General features: G+C 43.8%; 1 protein-coding gene across 1 annotated transcript; it reads left to right on the top strand.

Annotated features, from left to right (window-relative positions):
* Positions 1–15,708: 15,708 nt before the first annotated feature.
* LOC106380202 (heavy metal-associated isoprenylated plant protein 44) lies at positions 15,709–19,924 on the top strand. Its single transcript, XM_013820009.3, has 3 exons — positions 15,709–18,520; positions 19,082–19,157; positions 19,446–19,924. Exons 1-3 carry the CDS (start codon positions 18,371–18,373, stop codon positions 19,766–19,768), a joined length of 549 nt encoding a protein of 182 aa, XP_013675463.1. The 5' UTR covers positions 15,709–18,370; the 3' UTR covers positions 19,769–19,924.
* The last annotated feature ends 2,172 nt before the right edge of the window (positions 19,925–22,096 follow it).

The following is a 22,096-nucleotide window of genomic DNA, read 5'->3' as shown; positions in this document are numbered from 1 at the left end:
CGAGATGGTTGGGAAATACGAGCTCTGGTACGGTCAGTTCAGTCGTCTGATCGTGGTTCCAGCCGAAACTCCATTCCGGACGAACGCGGGTCGATCCGGTACACGACTCGGTCAGTTTGATCGGTACGGTTGGATGGATGAACCTCGGTTGAATTGTTCAGAACGTCCTGATCTCAATGCGGAGCTGGTTCCATGTACTGATCCATGGACTGGGGCACATCACATGGTCCCGAACCTTGCTAGATCACTTTCGAACAGGTCCAGAACCTGGGAACACCTACTCGACTCTGGTCTACCTCGGGAAAATCAACTGTACTCAGGGTTAAAACGCGGTTCCGGCCTAAGAAAAACCTGGAAAAAAAAAGAATCACTAGAGCGATGTCCTGCCAAGGGTGTCTGCTGAGATAGAGCAACTCCGGTTGACTCAAGTGCACATGTTATTACCAGACAACGATGACGAAATCGAGAATGAAATCGAGAAATAAGGGGCAAACTGTTGGGGATAAAAAATACTCAGATATAAAAATCCTCCAGGCCTCGGGCAGGACACCGGCCTCCAGGTTCTTGCTGAGAGGAACCATGGTTCCGACCCCTGCTACCATCCCTGCCTCCGGGTAAAATGGAAGTTTTCTAATTAAAGGGATTCTTCCTTATTTCTGAAAATGAAAGTGTTTAACCTACCTAACTGAAGCCTATGTGACTATATAAAGGGACCCCATTGTCGAAACCCGTTAAAAAAAATAAATAAATAAAAAAAGAGAGAGAGAGAGAATGGTCGAGTATCTTTGTGGTGGTCGAGTCTTAGGCGATAAAGAGCGATCGAGAAGCTTTGAAGTACGAGGTGGGCGAAGAAGTGATCATGGGTGAACTATGAGTCGAATATGTTGCTCGACCATAGTTAGAAGATGTTTTAGATTGATGTGAAGGACGTTTTGGAAGCACAACATTTTTGGAAGCACGACGGGTTAGAAGCTCGACGTTTGGGAAGAATGACATTTCTTCAGCACAAAGTTTTCCGCGAAACTTTGTATCAGCGGAATATTATTTTGAAGATATTGGAAGCAGGATGGGAACTAAGCACGACGGGAAGCAAGCACGACGGGATCAAAGCACGACAGCAAAACCCGAAGTTGGGTGAAAACCCTAATTTCGGTATTATAAAATTATTCGAGGAAGCCGGAGGCTCGGAAAATATTTTTACAGGATATCAGAATTCATCCGGAGTCTATTAAAAATATTTAGAGCATCAGAACGGGAGCAGAAAAATATTCGGGATTGATCGCGAGGCAGAAATTTGTCGGAAGGGTCAAAAATCGCGTAAACCGACCAAGAAGCTCGAGGTGTCTCTACGTATATGGCCAGGACGTGATAACTACCATTTAAGCAGCTGAGTGTCTACAAAAGCTCGAGGTGTCACCATGCATGGAAGCAGCACATGCAGCTTGACATGTAGAAGCACAAGGTGTCGTCGTATCTGCAACCGAAGCATGCTGATCGACACGTAGGGGAGCTGTGTGTCGCGACGCATGAACTCCAGCCATGCAGCAAGCCATATGGACGTGTATGTGTCTCCTTTCATGTATCTTAGGCTTGTATGAAGACATGTGTGCGTCCATGTGTCGCGGGGCATGCGACCGGAAGCATGCGGGCTGACACACAGTCGCTCGTGTGGCTTCATCTTACTGGCCAGCGGTTTCTATAAATACCCCATACCTGCCTTCAGTTTCATTCATCCATCACACACCAAAATCACTCCTAAAACGTGGCTAGAGAGAGAAAGTAAAAGAAAGAAATGGTTTTGATCATTTCTAAATACCGATAATCCACCGAGAAGGCGAGCTCTGTCCAATCGAAGATTCTCTACAATTGTGAGGCGGAAGCTCTGTCCAAATCATTCCGTCCAGTCATATTCTTCTACAATCAAGTGGAGGTACCATCTGGAGTTAGTTCAGATCCACGGGTTCAGATCAGTCGAAGTTCTGCTCGATACTCCGCCAGGAAGTCCGTAGAACTGTCCAGAAGCTAAAGGAGGTTCTGTCCGAGTCCATATCAGTTTGTCGAGGCCTGTCAGTTTCTTCATGGTGAAGCCGAGGTTGTGTCCAAGACAAGATCAGTCCAGTCCACTCCATTCAAGTCGTCCCTTGGGTTTTGGCCCAGTCTTCTCCGATCAACCAGCTACTTCTCGCCTAGAACACTGTGAGTTGGTTTTGTGTGAATTCCATTTGGAATTTAGGGTAGATCGAGTAGCATATAGATTGGAATGATCACTCTATTGAATGGTAGAGTCCTTAGGGTTAATTTATTTATGGAACCGGACTCAGTTTAGCAAGGGCTAAGCTGAGATGAATGGAATTAAGACTGAGTTGATAACCTGACTAGGACTAGGGCTAGGATGCATCATGTTTTCTATTCTTGCGTATTGATATGGTTGAGTGCAGGTTCCCGTTATCTTTAAAGATAGTGTCGTAGCAGGAGGCTGAACTATCTGGGTAACGGTTTGATTGAGTAGATTGACTGAGTAGATTTAATTAAATGCTTGCTCGTTTAATTAATCTTGTTGATTGAGGTTAGTCATCTCTTGGTAAAGAAGTGACTAACTGGTTGAGTTGTTTAGTGATAATGTTGTTGTTTAGGAGATATTTGGCCATATAGGCCGATCTCCTGGTTGTGATGTTGATACTACGGGTCCTATGCCATATAGGCTGGACTACGAGTATTGGGTTGATATTGTCGTAGACTCCTATATATTGTTTAGTTTTGGGTTGGAGTCTTGTCCCTTAGGTCTTTCCTAGGGATAATTGTGTCGAGTGTGTGTTATGCCGACAGCAGGTGCGAAACCCGCCCATGCTAGGCATGTTTTGGGGGTGGACTAGTGTTTCCTCGCCCTCGTACCCAGCGGGTTCAAGGAAACCCCTTATTCGCTGGATCGGGAAGACTCAGACGAACGGGGTCATGTCCTATGGCTGAGTATTACACGACGGTGTAATGTGGCAGTGACCCAAAGGACTATAGGCTGTCGCGCGGTGACCCGAAGGACTGTGGGCCGCGGTCGGTTGAAAGTTCCTTCTTCTGGCCTTTGTGGTAGGAAGATAGGATATTGCCGATAGAGAGGATGAACACGAAGTCACCAGGGCCCAGGTTAGAGTGTTGTGTTAGTGTGTCATACAGGTTTATGGAACCCTCGAGTTAGTGTAGCATCGATATACGGTGTTAGAGATAGATCGAGTCGTAGTTACTCATAGTATCTTATTATTATGATTGTGTTTGGTTGTTGATTGATTTGTTTGCAGGTTCTGACATTAAGTCCTAAGTCTGGTTTAGGTACCGGACTAGGCTTGGTGTGTATTTGGTTAGTGTAGGCCTGACGTTGGCTTGTGTGTGTTTGAAGGATTGCTTGTAAAGGGTGGTGGATATTAAAGCTATGCGGTATCATTGGTTGGCCAATCATGTTCTTGTTTGATTGTTAGTCGACCGGCTCATGATACTTGTATAGTCTAAGTGTCTAACACTACATGAGTACTGAACTCAGGCGTATATATGGTTAACTAGGGATTGGTTGTTGACTTGTTTTAATGCAGGTTTCCGTTACTTGAAGCTAGATTATGGCAGGAAGCCAAGTCTAACTTAGTAACTGTGGGAACCGAAATTCTCATTGTCGATTTCCGTTTAAATAAGGAAACTAGGAAAGCCCTAATTTTCCAGAAGTCTCGGATGTCTGCTAATACCACACGCCAAGCAATCAGAACACAAGAATAACAACGATAAAGTATAAAAAATCGAAAAGAGAGCAAAGTAGATCTTATTTCGAATTCGCGTTTGAGCGTTACAACAAGGTAAGAGCCTGGGCTATTAGAGCTATCGGCGAGATACCTAGTTTTAAAACCCTAAGACAGCAATAACCTAGTTGAGTCGCAGCTCGAATAACAAAAACAGAAATATGCCTAATTGCTCTAAGTGCTAAGTTTGCTCTGAAAAAGTCCCCCCCCCATGCCTCTCTCCTAGGACTCCTTATATACTCGATCCTAGGTCGGTTTACGCTTTTCCTCTTCTGCCCTTAAGCCGCCATAGCATAAAAATGGAGACATTCCATTTTTTCCAATCTTCGTAATTATCTTCAAAATTTCGTATTTATCTGCAGAAACTTAACATTTATCTTTCCTTGTGAACCAAGCGTAAACAGTCATGCAGCTTACGGGCTGTTGGTTAAGAAATCGTAAGTTGGGGCTCGAGTCATGTCTTAGGTCCCTTTGGGCCGTCTTCTGACTCAAAGCGTTTATTACGGCTTCTTTCGATAAAGAACGAACTTCCCGCAGTTTTTACCGTAAAGTTTGATCGATGACTTAGAATGGCGGGAAACATGAAATGGGTTAGCCACGGTCTTCGGGAAATAGCATCGAAGGGTAGACGAGAATGCATGGACTAATGTCGTATCGACATTTTGGAAGAGCTCGGTCACTACGTAGCGACCGAGATTCGGCTCGAGCTCGGTCGCTACGTAGCGACCGAGCAGGACGGACGCTCGGTCGCTACATAGCGACCGGACAGCGTGCATGTGCGGTAGTAGCGTAATGACCGAGCTTGGTTCGTCCGTGTTCGGATCGTCATACTCGGACCTATCTGTAACCGGTCTGGGCATGTTTCCGATGGCTTATGCTTGATCTAAATAGAATTCGAACGAAGCTTTTTCTCGGGAACATACGTTGTGACGTTCTCTTGACCGAGCATGATTTGTTGCGAAAGGACATACTTGTATTTTGCGGGGATTTGGACGTTAACTTCGTCGCAACCATTTTCGACCCCAACAGGAATGGTTTGCTTAGCCTTAGCTTGTGAAGGGTGGTGGATATTAAAGCTATGTTGTATCATTGGTTGGCCAATCATGTTCTTGTTTGATTGTTGGTCGACCGGCTCATGATACTTGTATAGTCTAAGTGTCTAACACTACATGAGTACTGAACTCAGGCGTATATATGGTTAACTAGGGATTGGTTGTTGACTTGTTTTAATGCAGGTTCCCGTTACTTGAAGCTAAATTATGGTAGGAGGCCAAGTCTAACTTAGTAACGGTTTGCTTAGCCTTAGCTTTTATAGCATGCTAGGGCTAGATTTATTGTTATTTTGGGTTGTCCGGGTTAGAGTCTAGGTTGCGGGTAGAGGCCGCCAGATCACTGAGTAATACTAGATTACTCATCCAACTCCGTTGTCCATTTTGCAGGTCGCTTTAGGTAAGGATGATCGGATAGCTTGGTGCTGGACGTTAGGACCGCCGGAGTAGATTTCATGCCTTTTGTAAACAGTATTGCGTTATGTGTTTTTTTCGCTCGATTTGGCATTAGGCCAGGCCGAGTTTTGAATTATTCAATGTATGAATATTTCTTAAATCAATAAAAGTAATTGTTTTATATGCGCTTCATGAGTACTCTAATATTTGACTAGTCCGGTCTAACACAACGTTAGGTCGTAGTACGGGTTAAAAAGCCTTAGGCCTCGATCTAACGGAAAACGCTAACTCTAGGTACGGGTTGCAAAGCCTTGTGCCTTGACGCAGCGGGACGAGTTAGTGGATGAACTGGTCGAGGTCGTGGAGTAAATTTTGTGACTCTGACCGGATCCTTCCTAACCCGTCACGTAGCGCTTCCGGACCATGGTGTTGGGTTGGACGGTCAGTCATGTTCTTGTTTGATTGTTGGCTGGCCGGTTGGCCTTTCATCTCCAACCCTTGGTGTGGGTCGTCCGTCGGTCATGTTCTTGTTTGATTGTTGGCCGGTGGGTCGACCTATGCCTAGGACGGTTCGGGGGTGTTACACCCATACTCTAGAATAAGGGATCAACATTCAGAGACTAAGAGATTATAGCTAGACAACTAGAACTAGAGTTTATACACCAAAACGTTGTAGTTCCTGCTCATTCAATCAATAAAACATCTCTTTGCTCTCTATTCTTGCTCATATTCCTGCTCTTCTATTGTTCTGTAGTACTCATAAAGATCCTACACAAAAATACCCTAACACTTCCAGGCTCATAAAATTGTAGCTGTAACGTCGTTCCCTACAAAAACAGTCCTGCACAAACCCGAAGTGTCAGGACGTCTGGCCAAATGGGCAATGGAACTGGGAGAATATGATGTAGTGTATAGGCCAGCTACCGCTATCAAATCACAAGTCCTAGCAGACTTCGTAGTGGAATTTTCTCCCACTATGCTTCCAGCCCTAGAACAGGAGATCAACCTCCGGAATGAAGGAGGAGAGACTGGAGAATGGACTCTACACGTAGACGGATCCAGTAATATCAGAGGAGCAGGAGTAAGAATAATACTCACCTCCACTGCAGGGAATACAACCTTGAGGGCCGTAAGATGCAATTTCAAGGCAACCAACAACATAAGCAAGTATGAAGCCTTGTCTAACGCTCGCCAAACAAATGGGGGCCGAGAACATCCAGGTCTTCAGCGACTCACAGCTAATAATCAGCTAGGTGCAGGGAGAATATCAGGCCAAGGATGACAATATGATCAAATAACTGTCGATCACGAAGTGCCTAGTCGAAAGTTTCCAAAGCTAAAGCTTACGCATATCCCCAGCGAGCATAATTCCTAGGCTGGCCATGTGGCTAATCTAGGGTCTGCCCTCGAACCTAAAAGCCAGATGAGTATTCCCATGCTGGTGCTCTAGTGGCCAGCAAGGGAGAAGGAAGTGGAGCCTGAGGAAATTTTGGCCATCACAGAAGGATATCCAAATAGCCAAAACCTGGAAATAAATATCCTCCCTGAGGATCGCAACGAAAATAGAAGGTGTTGGGGAAAAATATTCCAGGAAGAGATTACTCCAGCTTTCGTCTTTCAGGTCCCTGCCCCCAGGGTCCGGGTTCCTGCCTCTGAGTCCCGGGTCCCTGCCCCCAGGTTCGGGTTCCTGCCTCCGGTCACGGGTCCCTGTCCCCGAGTCTGGGACCTTTCTCCGTCTTCCAGGCCAAGTGATTTCTCCAACCTTAAGATAACTAGAAATCTTCCATTTATCAGGTAACCAGTTTAGAGAAGAAGAAATCTTCCTAAATCCAAGAGAAAAGAGAAGTTTTCCAATATGATAAGCCGCCCTTGAGAAGAATGGAAATATTATATTATCTAAGGATATATGGAATATTTCCAAACCCTAAGAGAAAGGCACGACTCCCACTATAAAGATAGGTTTCTAAACCTAAAGAAGGGGGAAAACGTCCATCTAAGAAAACATGTCCATCTAGGGAAACCACGTCCATCTATGAGAGAAAACATCCAGCTCCAGAGCTCACGAATTCGACAGCCGCCAAGGCTATATTTCACCCCGAGAAGACCTTCTCCTACGAGAGGTCTATGACAGGCTGATCCTGGCGATTACTACCACGAAGATGACGTCTTATGCTCTCGGCAGCAAGCCTACAACTCCACATACTGGCCCAGGCTACGATCTCCAGCTCACCGACAGGGACACTCCATGCTCATCAAAGCATATCAAAGCTCCATGCTCCCTACAGCATATCGACTACTCCACCATTTGTTCCGGCCATGCGCCCCCTAGAACAGATGGTTCCTATCACCTACGGAGCCACGTGCTCATAAGGCCATGTGCCCAACAAGGCCACATGCCCATCCAGGCTCCACACCTCCATCAGAGCTATGTGCTCCTTAGGCCATGTGCCCACTAGGCTCACGCCCACTTAGGCTCCGCGCCTCCATCAATACATGAACTACGAACGGCTTAATCCCTCCCTGAAGGGTACGTAGGCAATCCCCCTGAAGGATGCATGTATAAATTCCAAACACCATCCACTGTTCCTCAAGGACCGCCCTCTGATAGGCGGGACCATCAACTGAAGATCCAGAAGACCTTGTGGCCTTCACCATGGATAAGAAGTCCCTGCCTAAAGGTCAACCTCCCCCGCGGCTACTAAGACAACGACGACATATACTGGCCCATACCCGTATGGCAGTATCCTGAGAGCAAGACCTCCGGGTTCATCAACCACCTAAGCGGGAGAAAGAACCACGATAACCAGTCTCTTCCCTCCTATTATTCCGTAAAATTGAGCATAGATCGCTTGTACACAAAAATCCCCTAACATTTTGCCGCTAGAAGGAGGGCAGTCATATACTACGTGACGATGTGATAAGTAGGAGGAACATTACGTGTATCCTCTCGAAAGTCTCTTAACCCCATCCACCTGGGGCAAAGAATGACTTACTCTCATCAGATCTAAAGCTCGCACAGCTGGGATCCCAGAACACTCCTCTAAGGGAGTATAACACCATGCTAACGGTTGTAGCATAATTCGACGCAAGAACTAGCACTGGGTCCCTGCAGGTTCCAGGTTCCAACTTGGAATCCCTCCTCAACCGCATTTGGTTTCACCGGTTCCAGGTCTCAACCACGAGTCAGACCTCTACAGTCTTTGGTTCCTGCTGGCTCCAGCTCTAATCTACTAGTATGACCTCTACAGTCTCTGGTCCCTGCCTACTCTCGGTCCCAGCCTGGAATCGCCCTTCAATAACATTTGGTTCCCCCCGGCTCCAGGTCTCAACCTCAGAGCCAGCCTCTACATTCCTTAGATCCACCTGGTCATGGGTCTTAACTACATGTCACACCTCAACAAAAGTCGCACTCAATATTCCCAACCAGGGGCAGTCATCGCAAACATCAAAATCAGTGGATAGTCCACTAGCATCAATCTGGCAAGCCCCAGACACCACCAATGCGTCCAGGCTCATAACTCTGCCCCATAGGAGAAAGATGAAGGGCTCTGAAGCAGCACACCACATCTTTCGGCCGGGTTCACATCTTTGATAAGTTACATAAGCAGGGGAGTCAAAAGAAGAGTTCCTAGGAACACTGTAGGCACAATAGGCAACAACTAAGAGGTAACTGGAGAACCACCTTTCTCTTCAAGTTCTATAATCTAAGTGGTAGTGGAATCCTATATAAGCCTCATAGCTAGGTGGATAGAAAGCCTTTGAGTACTCGTCAAGTTCCGTTGGAGTTGTTCAACGAAAGGAAGCCTACCCAAGCGCCGGGAACACTGCTGCTCCACCTCCTGCAAAGGAGCCAGAGAAAATGCTAAACTCTACATGAAGGTATGCTGGTCTTTATATCCTCAACTCATTTGAAGCAAATGGGGGTAAAAGGAGCCGGAGAACACTTGTTCCCGCTAATGTTTATCCAAAATAAAAAAGCCAAACCTCTGGTTTCCAGATCCCAGCTTCCAGGTTCCAGATCCCAGCTTCCAGGTTCCAGATCCCAGCTTCCAGGTTCCAGATCCCAGCTTCCAGGTTCCAGATCCCAGCTTCCAGGTTTTGGGTTGCAGCTTCCAGGTTCCAGATCCCAGCTTCTAGGTTCCGGATCTTAGGCTTTCACCTTATAAGGAGGTCAAACCCAATGACCCCACGAAATAGCAAGCACTGACCACCTTACTACGCTTTCCTGGAAATGTACCTTGATATACTTCTAAAGGAAGCTAAGGCGACGTGCGGGGAAACCAGGGGAAAATGAGCTAACCGTTAACCCAAGAGGCAACACACATCAACAAATCCCATCAACATGCACGTGGCGAAGGAGATTCAAGACGAGGCGACGAGTCATCGAATAACGTCCAGAAAACGCTGGGAATGGCTCACCCAAGTGGGGGGCAGAGAACGGCTTGGACGCATCATTAAATGACATCATAAAACATTGAGATTGGCTCACCTAAGCGGGAGCAGAGAGCAGCCATAACGAGTCATTGAACAAAGCCTACAAAAGGAGAATACACCAACCCCTGACAATGGATTCCGACTTCAGAACCGGATCAATTCCTACCTCTGGGTCAATTTGGGCTCGGGGTCTTAGAAGATCATTCAACCCTCGCGATGAAAGCCCAAGGATGGATAACTACTGTCACTACAAGATCCGAACATAAAGCCCTTCAGAAGATCATCTCCAGACGAGTCCAAAACATGGGAATTTCCCCTAGACCCCTGTCTACCTCAGGAAAGCTGATCCTTCTCCAGGCTCAAACACGGCCCAGACCAAAGAAGAACTCGGAAAAAGGGAAGCAATGTCCTGTCCACGATAAGCATGTAGAGATGGAACGACTCCGGTTGGCCAAAGTACACATGTTTTCTCCCGACTTCACCCATGAAATCGAAAGATAAGGGGCAAACTATTGGGAGTAAATAATTTTGGAAAATATTACTCCTGCTTCCGAGTAGGACCCTGGTCTCTAGACACCCGCATGAAGAAGTTCCGACTCCGGCTCCGACTACGAAGCTCCGGCTCCGACCACTGCTTCTATCCTTAACACCAGGTAAAAATGAAATGAAAAAACTCTTCAAACTCTCACACATGGAGCATCGTAAGAAACATGTCAATCCCTGCAATAATGCAGAAGGCATAAGTACAAACACAATGTACTGTATTTTAATTCAGAGTTTGTACAGGGAGCGACAATAACAACGGGTATGAGACATAAAGCAGGAATGGGTATGCGCAAGCCTGAGTATGCTGTCAAAACTACCTAAAACCCCTGTGCAGCCTAAGGCGCATCGGGGTCCCCAGAGTACACATGTGAAAAGTACATGTATTTAAACACTACAAGCTACGCGATACAGGGAATACATGGTATATATCCATTGCAAAAGTACTGTTATATACATGGAGCAAACTAAATCCTGCTTCTCCAGACGTGGAAAGCAGCGTAAGCCTGGCACTTGGGTTTTCACCCATACCAGCACCCTCTAAGTCCTGCAGAAGCAGCATGCAGCACGGGAACTCGATAGTGGCCAGCTTCCGAGCAGCAGAATGCGAAATCTCAACAGGTACCGGTAGTGGCCTCACCTAGGAAGGCAGAATACGGTCCCTACTAAAACTCAAAGCCCCCGGGTTATTAAGAACCTTCGGGTCCCCAAGCAGTCTCCGGGTCCTGAACAAATTTCTTCCGGGCATGGAAAAGGTAAACCTCCAGGCTCTTTATAACCCCCGGGCCAAAAATCGACCTCCGGGTCCAAAAGCAACCTCTGGGTTCAAGTTGACCTCCAGGTCCTAAATACGACCTTAGGGTCTAGAACCTTCGGGTTCCCAAACGACCTTCAGGTCCCTAAACGACCTCCGGATCCTAAATACGACCTCAGGGTCTAGAGGAACCTTCGGGTTCCCAAACGACCTTCGGGTCCCTAAACGACCTCCGGATCCTAAATACGACCTCAGGGTCTAGAGGAACCTCCGGGTTCCCAAACGACCTCCGGGTCCCTAAACGATCTCCGGGTCCCTAAACGACCTCCAGGTCCTAAATACGACCTCAGGGTCTAGAGGAATCTCCGGGTTCCCAAACGACCTCCGGGTCGTTACTCAACCTTTGGGTTCTAAATGCGACCTCCAGGTCTAGGGCAGCCTCTAGACTCCAGAAATGACCTTCGGATCCCAACAACATCTCCGGATTCTGAAGCAATATCACGGTTCCATTCGATCCCAGAATCCATCTACTGAATTTCCGGGTCCATAAGAGAGACCTGCTATCTCTTGGGAAAAATTCACGAGTAACCTATCTACGGAAGGTGGAATGTGAAGCATCCCTATACTCCGGGTTCACGAGCTTAACACATATGGTTCCGTCTTTAAGTCTTCCCAAAGGGTAGCTGGACGACGCAAAGGAAGGCACTGCTCCAAAAAGCCTACCTAGGAATACAACAGGAGTCTACCCGGTGAAGACGACTTCGAGTCGAAAGGATATACGAGAAGGTCCCCTTGAAGGTCCACACAACCAACAGATTCCTTGACGACAGTCCATCCAGCCTCCGAGTTCTTGGACGAAAATCTATAAAACCTCCAGTTTAAGAAGAATCACGTCCCCGAACCTATGGGTTTCAGAAGAATGTACCTCTCAACCTTCAGATTTTGGGAGAGCATGCCCAGGATCCTCTGGATTCCATGAGAGCACAACGCAAGGTTATCCCAGCATTGATTGTGGCTTACCTCCGGGGACAGATTGCAGTACTACATAGTTGAGAGTTGCCAATAATCGATGGCAGAGTTCAACTAGTATCTCCACCTTCCTTAGTCGGCGTGGAAATTACTACTCGCTGCAAACAAAAAGTCCAAGAGATCTACTCCGGTACCAAGAATCAACTAGGTTATCTCCAGGCACCAAGACAAACATGCTGAACGTCCCACCTACCAAAAGTCAAGGTACAATCCTGAGACGAGGCAAGAAGCTACAAAATCAACACCTCAAAGAGCATCAAGTATGATAAACGCAACAAGGAGACCGGCATGGAGACCCTCCTGAAAGTCCATTACAGCCTTTACAAGCTCGAGAGGCACAAGCAAGGCCAGTAGAATCAAGCATGAGGATCCTCAGTTTCAGCCTCCGAGTCTTATTCAACCTCTTCGTCCTCTTGATCCTTAGCCTCGCCAAGATTCTCCCTCTCAGAATTCCTGGGTACTGACACATACACTCCTCCACACGATTCGTGGAACATGAGAGTCCTGCCTGAGCTGAGGCCGAGTATAGCTACAGAAGCCGCACAAGCACCTGGGGTATGATTAGAAGCATCACCCTTTATGTCGATGTTCCCGGCTTCTCCATCAAACTTTCGGCCAACTCCGGCCTATCCCCACCATGGGGGCATCTCATCTTTATAAAGCAGAAGAAGAAAGTCTTACAAGTCATCCGAATCAAATACATCTCAAACCAGGCTGCAAATCCTTTTACACCGAGCGCAAGTGCATCTGAGAACGACCGACAAGGCAGCGTGATACTACGGTGCAACTTATAAAGTCCTATGAAGAAAGTCATGTTATTTCCTGCCTTCAAACATGAAGCCAGAAAATAAGGGGAAAACTGTTGGGGAAAAATATTCCATGAAGAGATTACTCCAGCTTCCGTCTTCCAGGTCCCTGCCGCCAGGGTCCGGGTTCCTGCCTCTGGGTCCCGGGTCCCTGCCCCCAGGTTCGGGTTCCTGCCTCCGGTCACGGGTCCCTATCCCCGAGTCTGGGACCTTTCTCCGTCTTCCAGACCAAGTGATTTCTCCTGCCTTAAGATAAATGGAAATCTTCCATTTATCAGGTAACCAGCTTAGAGAAGAAGGAATCTTCCTAAATCCAAGACAAAGGGGAAGTATTCCAATATGATAAGCCGCCCTTGAGAAGAATGGAAATATTTTATTATCTAAGGATATATGGAATATTTCCAAACCCTAAGAGAAAGGTACGACTCCCACTATAAAGATAGGTTTCTAAACCTAGAGAAGGGGGATGACGTCCATCTAGGAAAACACGTCCATCTAGGGAGACCAAGTCCATCTATAAGAGAAAACATCCAGCTCCAGAGCTCACGAATTCGACAGCCACCAAGGCTATATTTCACCCCGAGAAGACCTTCTCCTACAAGAGGTCTATGACAGGCTGATCCCGGCGATTACTACCATGAAGATGACGTCCTACGCTGTCTGCAGCACGCCTACAACTCCACATACTGGCTCACGCCACGATCTCCAGCTCACCAACAAGGACACTCCATGCTAATTAAAGCATATCGAAGCTCCATGCTCCCTACAGGATATCGACTACTCCACCATCTGTTCCGGCCATGCGCCTCCTAGAACAGATGGTTCCTATCTCCTACGGAGCCACGTGGTCATAAGGCCATGTGCCCAACAAGGCCATGTGCCCATCCAGGCTCCACGCCTCCATCAGAGCTACGTGCTCCTTAGGCCATGTGCCCACTAGGCTACGCGCCCACTTAGGCTCCGCGCCTCCATCAATACATGAAATACGAATGGCTTGATCCCTCCCTGAAGGGTACGTAGGCAATTCCCCCTGAAGGATGCAACTATAAATCCCAAACACCTTCCACGGTTCCTCTAGGACCGCCCTCTGATAGGCGGGACCATCAACTGCAGATCCAGAAGACCCTGTGGCCTTCACCACTGATAGGCAGTCCTTGCCTAACAGTCAATCCCCCCCGCGGCTACAAAGACACCGACGACATATACTGGCCCATACCCGTATGGCAGTATCCTGAGAGCAAGACCTCCGGGTTCATCAACCACTTAAGCGGGAGAAAGCACTACGACAACTAGTCTCTTCCCTCCTATCATTCCGTAGAACTGAGCACGGATCGATTGTACACAAAAAGTCCCTAACATAAGGATCAAGAAGCACGCAGCAAGATATACTGTATTTTCCAGGAGAAATTGTTCAGAAGATCCTTCTTCGGCCGTTACCTGCGATGCATCACACCGAGAGAGGCCGCCATAATACTCGAAGAATTGCATGTGGGAGAGTGCGGTTCTCATTCGAGCGGCCGAAGCCTGGTATTAAGAGCCAGAAGAGCCGGCTACTACTGGCCCACCATGGCGGAAGACGCAAAAAACATGCCAAATATCGTGCCAAAGGCATGCTCCGGTTTCCAAGCTTCCCCAGAATACCTCAAATCCGTAAGCTCTCCCTGGACTTTCAGGAAATGGGGCATGGATATAGTAGGAAAATTCCCGATAGCTCCGCGGCAGAAAGTCTTCCTCCTGATAGTCACCGACAACTTCTCCAAATGGGTGGAAGCCGAAGCATTGAGAAAGATAACTGATCTCCAGATCCAAAAATTCATGTGGGTCCCGCAAGAGATCATTACTGATAATGGACCCCAGTTACGAACCATAACTTCAAAGATATTTGAAAGAACTGGGGCATAAAGCTTACCTTCGCCACACCAAGATATCCTCAGTCCAATGAACAAGCGTAATCTACCGATAAGACGGTGGTAAACATGATAAAAAAATGTCTGGAAGATGCTCATGGGAGATGGGCAGAAGAATTACACAGAGTTATGTGGGCCTATAGTACCACGTCCAAAACGGCCACACAGGAAACTCCCTAGTCATTGGTCTACGACACAGGCTATTATACCAACGGAGGTGCACGTAAAAATGACTGTATCAGAACCTCTCTCAGGAAAAAAATGATGAGCTAATGGCCTTGAGCCTCAACCTGCTCGATGAAAAGAGAGAGCCAACAACGCTAAGAAACTGGTCCTACCATCAAGACATCGCCAAAAGCTACACCAAAAGAGTCAGAACTAGGACCTTCCCGCAAGGAGACCGGGTTCTTCGACGGGTCTTCGAAAATAAGAAAAACAAACCAGCAAGGAAGCTTGTGCCCGAATGGGAGGGCCCTTATAAGGTAATCGAGGTACGAGGAGCATAAGCCTATAGGCTGCAAGACATCAATGGCAAGATTCAACCAAACTGTTGGAATGCCCTGCACCTCAAAACTTCTCATTTTTATATATGATCTTCGGATCACACTTTACATTGCTATACTACCTATTATTTAACCATTATGGTTTCCTGCTCCTACTTTACACAAAACTTCTCCGGACTGAGCATATATAATAAAAATTAGTTCCGACTAAGGGAGTAGCAGGAATACCAATATACTAAAAGGGGTATACGAGTTGGATCAGGTCTCAAGAGACTTCCGATCTTGGCCCTCCGATCTTGGCCAACCCTTTGCCTAAGTGGTATGTCCACAGTAACGTCAATGGGTATACGAAAAATAAATTAGATTTGATCCATAGAGATAAAGAACTGAATGACTTAATGAGTGAATATGTAAGAATCTAGCTTTAATAAAAATGTAGACAAAGTGAATGAGAATTTAGAGGAAAATGAGGGGGGGAGGGGGGGGGGGAGGAGAGGGGAAATTGTCTTCATAGCTTTTGACCCAGAAAAAAAAACATAGACATAACTAAAATGTTTTTTCTTGGTGAGTCCTGAATTATGTCTCCTATGCTCTTCTCCTTGTTTTAATGCTTTTAAGTTGTGATTAGCGTTTTCATTTACTTTACCAAATTTTAGTTTTTGATGCTATTTATTTTAATCGACGTTTCTGATCAGAACGTTTGCTTAATTACTATTTTCAAATGATTTTATGTTCATTCTAGAATTGAGATTGACCATATACGCTTGTATGTGTTATTCAATACAAGCCTTACACTTCATTTATGTTGTTCATTTTGTTTTCTTCGTCTGGTTTAGTGTTACTGACCTTAAATCTTGTGTTGGAGTTTACATAGTGTTTTAAAAATCGCTTTAGACAGTATCTAGGTGCTAGGTCCTCCAAAACTGTGGCGATTATCTTGTAAACCATCTAAAATCTAAACAAAATGTTTGCGGTATTTTTCTCTCTCCTCAAAACTTTTCTCCATCCTCTCTCCTCAGAGTTCCTCCCTCTTTGACGTCTCCACCGGCTCTGGCGACCGGCGGTGGCGCGCGTGGTAGTCGGGATCCCTCTCCTCTTCCTCTTTGTATTTTGCTCCGTTTCTCTCATATTCCTCTTCTCCGTCGTCTTGATCGGTGTTCTGGTTTGGTCCTCTGGCATGGTTCGTTCTGTCTGCGGTTGGTGGATCCTGGTCTGGTGTGTCGGTGCGGCGGGGTGGGCTGTGAGTGAACGGAGTCGGTTTTAAGGGTTCGGCGGCGGCGATTGGATGAGGTTTTCATTTTTCTCGATCTGGTCCTCTGCCGGCGGTGGGAGCGCGTGAACGTGGTTGTAAGGCTCCTCTTTTAAGATCCGGTGGTCTTGCCTTCAAGCTATCGTTTTGGAGTGGAGTGGAAGTGGTACGGTGTCGTCGGAGTTCTGTCTTTGCTTGGGGTCCAGTGAGGCGCCTCATTCTCCATCCGGCCAAGTCAAGTGGTACTTTGGGGCTCTTTCTTAAGGCGCGTCTGTTGTGGTTCCGGTTGCTGTATGGTTGCCGGTCTGCGGTGGTTGTCGTGTGCGGTCGTCGGATTGTTTCTGGGCTGGGCCGTCTATGACCTGCGCCTAGAACTCTCCGGTAGTCGCTATTTCTTTCTCTTCACGTTTCTCGTCGCTCTTGTGCTGTTACATCACATATGCTCAGTGTGATGCCTTCTCCTTTCCGTTTCTTCGGGGTTCTCAACGGTCTCCTCCGTTGATGTCTCTCCGACGAGGCTTTATAGAGCTCCCATCGGTTCTCGGTGTGAGCGCGAGGCAAGGTTTCAAACCTCCGTTTGAGTCTCGGAGCTCTATTTCCTTGAAGGAGACTCGCGTGTGCTGATTGGCCATCCCAGCTCCATTCTCAGGTCGCTTCTATCTCTATATTATAGGTTTGGGCGAGCGGCTCAGGATGTGGCTCTCATCGCTCCCTGTCTTCTTGCATCTGCTCGCATTATGTTCCGAAGCCGAGCATAATAATTGTGATTTTGGTGGTCTTGGGACGTCAAGCCAGATTGGCGCTCTAGTGTGCTTGATACAAGTGGAGGTTCTTAGCTCGGGTCTCAGGCTCCTCTACCGGTGGTGGCTGGTGGCTTGTGATTCCTTCAGCCCGTCTATGAAAAGCTGCGTGTGGTCGGTGTCGATCTTTTGGAGTAGCGCTTTGGGCAAGCCGATTTCTACCGAGCGTGGTCTCATATTTTATCAAAGGCTCCGAACCCATTTGGCAATGCTGCAGTATCGGCAGGTCTATCCTTCTGCTAGTGTTTTGTGTGCTTGTGTTTATATGTTAATGTTATGTCTTTTGATCCTCTAATGTTGCTTCTTCTTTCTTCTTGGTGTTTAGGTTTACGGTCTTTTCTGCTACTAGTATTCTTTGTAATTTTTGTCAAAAACTTAAAACTTTGGTATAAAACTTAACATTTAGGCCAAAAAAAATCTAAACAAATATAATATTATAATAAAAATAATTATGATTTATTATTTATAAATTATAGTAATTTATATATTATAATATAGAATCTTACGTAAATAAAATACTATGAATTTTATCATTTTTATATAATAATATTTAATATTATATATTATATATTTAGTTTATTATTATATTTTTTAAACGCTTAAACTATTTAACTAATAGTGACGTCCAATTAATCGTTTTAGACAGTTTTAGGTGTTAGACGTTGAGTCATCGTCACCTAGCACCTAGCACTTTTCTTTAACTCTGGGAATAGTTTTTTTTCATTGTATTTTAAATTTTTTTTTATCAATACTGTATTTTAAGTTAGTTATTATATATGAACGTGTACATATACTTTTCCTTGTCATAAGGCCGATCCCTGCTTATTAAAACAACTTAACAATATTATTTTATGAAAAGAAGTTAAAAGAACACGAGTTAGCAATAGCGTCGACGTGTGTTCGAGAGATCACGAGATGTAACAATAAAAAGCTGCTTACTTTGCTTTACCTAACATCTCCATCTCAATTTCTACATATTCTTTCCGTAGTTTAGTTAGTCTCTTGTTTACTCATGTCGAAATGTGTCTCAGCTTCTCCTACCTCCCAAGCATTCATATTTACCCTCACGTATATATTGAATCCGATATTCTATGGTATATTCCAGAAACAATAATCAATCATAGATGTCTACTTTTATAGCAAAGAGTCTCGGGTCCATTGTCTCTATTGTAGCAAGATTTTTCTCTTTCCGACGCCGTCCTAAGTCTAATACAAGACCCACCACACATATCAGCTACTTCAGGATGTCTAAGAAACGCCCACTTTCTTTGCAGGTTATTTTCTCTCTTTGAAATCAAGCCCATTGTTGCCTCTAACGCAATCGCAATATAGGCACTGGCTTTTTTTTCCTTTTTCAATTCGTTTCGGCTTCATTTAGAAATTTTGTACGGAGTTAGAATCAAAATACTTTCCATTCAGTTTGGTTTGGAATGATAATGATGAAATAAAATATATACATTATAATGATACTTTTGCCATATGGTGGTATATATCGTAAATAAACATATAACAATGGTTGGTTCTAGCTAGAATTGTTGTACTATTTCAGTAATAATTGTAGAACCAATAGGACACATAAAAGGCGAGACCACTGATGTCCACGGTGTTTGCTGGATCATTTAATTTGTTTAGCTTTCGATGAATTTGTTTTATTTGAGTATATGCAGAACGGATTAGCTTACTTTTGTTAAATGTGCTCCATTAAATGACAATTCCTATGCCCTACCTGGTTTCTATATATTCTGTTAATCCGTTTGACAGAAATTCTAGTTTTCATGTATACATCCAAAGTTTCTCATACGAAACCTAAAGCTTTGTGTTGGTCCTTCGCGTAGACGGTTGATCTCAAGGTCAGGATGTGTTGCACTGGTTGTGTCAGGATCGTTAGGAAGGCAATCTCAAAACTCCGGGGTAACAAAATAAACACACAAGCATAAAGCCACCCATTTTAAAAAAAAAACATAAAACCACTCCATGATGTTATATTATTAATTTATAAAAATATGAACTCTTACATTTTATTGAATTTAGGGAAATATTAAATTATGTTGTGTTTATTTGGATCAAGAAATTAATCCAGAATTAAATTTTATTAATTTATCAGATATTCATTAATTGATGTTACACTGTACATAATCAGTTAATAATCTCTCTTGTTAAAGACAAGGTTATATTTAATGAAATTGGTTGAAATCACAGGAGTTGATTCAGTAGAGGTGGAGAGAGAGATGGGAAGAGTGAGAGTGGTGGGATACGTCGACAGAAACAAAGTGCTCAAAGCCGTGAGACGAGCCGGGAAGAGAGCTGAGTTTTGGCCATACCCTGAGCCTCCACTTTACTTCACATCTACTCAAAACTATTTTGTTGATCCCTCAAAAGAGTTTAAAGAGAGTTATAACTATTACAGACATGGTTACAATGGTACGGAACAACATGGTAATATCCCCGTAGGTAGTCGTGGAGACGACAGGGTTAGTAATATGTTTAATGACGATAACGTCAATGCATGCAGTGTCATGTAGCTGCTTAAAAACGACTGAAAACTTGACGCAAAACTAAATACTAATAGAATAAAACATGAGAAGTTCTTTTTTTTTTTCTAATTTGTATTGCAACATTTTATGATGTGTAAAACAAAATTACTGTTGTAAGAAAAATCGAAGATTTAATGTGGAGTGTATACAATGTTGACATGAAGTGATAAATAACAAGAGAAGAGAGTTCAAAAGAGTTTAAGAGAGTTCAAGAAACTTAAAATAAACAGTAACTCCGTGAATAGTAACTTCAATTATTTTGGTTGCTCTAGAAAAATAAACCTACTAATAATCTTTTAGCCACCAATATAAAAATTAAGGAAATCATTTCTTTCCTTCTCTTTCTTGTTTTTCATGTTCTTCAGTTTCAAGCAAGTAAACCTCTCTAAATCGTTCTCTAAGTGTTGAACCGATGAATAAGGTGGGAGTTTGTCCATTGGAAAGCAAAACCTGTACTACAACCTGGATATGTATGTACTCTAGGAAAATCGGTTAATTTCTACGTCAACAGAATCCAACGATCTCAATCAGTACATGTACACATGAGCTGTCCAGATACATACACCAACACTTAATTAATTCACATTCAATACGCCAACTAAAAAAATACAGTTTTCAAATACATTGACTAATTGACATTTAGTCAAAAGTAACGAAATATAAGTTGTCGGTTACTATTGGCTTACTTGTCTACCAGAGATTAATACGTGGCTTTTATGTTGAAAAAAATAATAGTTATTAAAAACATTTACTTTAAAATTAGTTGAAATTTTTTTTTTGTAAATGAAAAAAGTATCTCTTGCCAATTAGAGTAAAGGGGGTATATTTTGTTTGGTTATTCTGGAGGTTGAAGGTTTTTGGGAGGTTTAGCGCTCTTGGTAGGGGTTAGAGGCTGATTGGTTTTTGTGATCCAGATGGTATGTCATCTTTGAACTTCTGTAGATGTATGTTGGTTTCGTTTATATATAAATTTCAATTTGAGGAAAAAAAAAATTAGTTGAACAAGGCATCGAAACCAAGCTAGAGCAACCACTATACCACTCAATCACTATTTATGTAAAATTATAGTTTTGTAAGGGCATATATTAAGAATATTTATGTAATATCAATTTAGAAAGAATTACATTTCATTTAAAAATATATCAGGTAAAATTTATTCTGGTACAATTCATTTTATTTTAAATTTCATAATATTATCTAAATTTTTGGTAATTTTGAACCGAGTTAACTTATTTTGTATATATTAAAAACAAATTTTGACATGTATATATAGGAAATGAACATGTAAATAATAAAAATATCTTATGTTAGTTGGTGATATATATTTCGTAAATTTTTGTTAGAATTCAATCATATAGTTAATATTCGAAATACATGTATCATTAACGAAAAAAAGAAATAGAAATTCACTACAAGAAAACGTTTCCATAACAACGAAGATTTACGACGAAAATATTTCCTCGTAAATTTACATGGTGTTTACAACGCAGTTACGAGGAGACCAAATTTCGCCGTAAACTCCATGTAAATTTACGAGGAAATATTTTCGTCGTAAAGTCCATGTAAGTTTACGACGAAAGTACGTGGAATGAGAAATACGTCATAATCGTTACATCGACATTACAACGAAACATGTTACCGTTATATTTAGTTGAAAACGTGTATTCAATGTGCTTTAACTTACCTAATTTCGTCGTAAAGTCGTTGTAAATATTATGTTAAAACCATGTAAAATCCATGTAAAACATTCCTTGTAAAATCATTGTTATATTTCAACTACCCAACTCGAAAATTTCTCTACATATATTTCATTTCCCACAACTCTCTTCCTCACAACACACAAACGGAAAAAAAAAAAATCAGAAAAAAAAAATTCAAAAAAAAATCTAAGAAAAAAATGGCCGGTGGCGGTAGTATTTACGAGTTACGGAGTTGAATGTATTTGCACAAAGATTCCGACGGGAAGGTGACGAACGCATTTCTGAGCGGGCTACAGACATTCATGCACCAGGCGGGCTGTACACCGATCATGTAGGAAAGCGGTAAGATGTTCTGTCCCTGTCGGAAATGCAAGAATTCAAAATTTGCACGTAGTGAAACTGTATGAAAGCATTTAGTAAATAGAGGATTTACACCACAATACTACATTTGGTATCAACATGGAGAGGGTTATGGGGGAAATGAATCTAGTAGTAGTAATAATAATTTTTAGGATGCTCATCATAGTGAAGAACCGAATCATTTGCATAATGAATATAATTATCATCAAGAGGAGCAGATGGTAGATCATGATAGGGTTCAAGATATGATTAGTGA

Source organism: Brassica napus, chromosome C9, assembly GCF_020379485.1.
Source record: "Brassica napus cultivar Da-Ae chromosome C9, Da-Ae, whole genome shotgun sequence".
Lineage (NCBI taxonomy): Eukaryota > Viridiplantae > Streptophyta > Magnoliopsida > Brassicales > Brassicaceae > Brassica > Brassica napus.
This window is presented reverse-complemented; position numbering and strand designations above follow the sequence as displayed.

Bases quoted from the DNA above. Each gene is read 5' to 3' on its own strand.
- LOC106380202 (XM_013820009.3), top strand. From the start codon at position 18,371: ATGTCTACTTTTATAGCAAAGAGTCTCGGGTCCATTGTCTCTATTGTA. The intron at 18,521-19,081 runs GTTATTTTCTCT...TCCTTCGCGTAG, and splicing joins AACGCCCACTTTCTTTGCAG to ACGGTTGATCTCAAGGTCAG. The intron at 19,158-19,445 runs GTAACAAAATAA...TTGAAATCACAG, and splicing joins GGCAATCTCAAAACTCCGGG to GAGTTGATTCAGTAGAGGTG.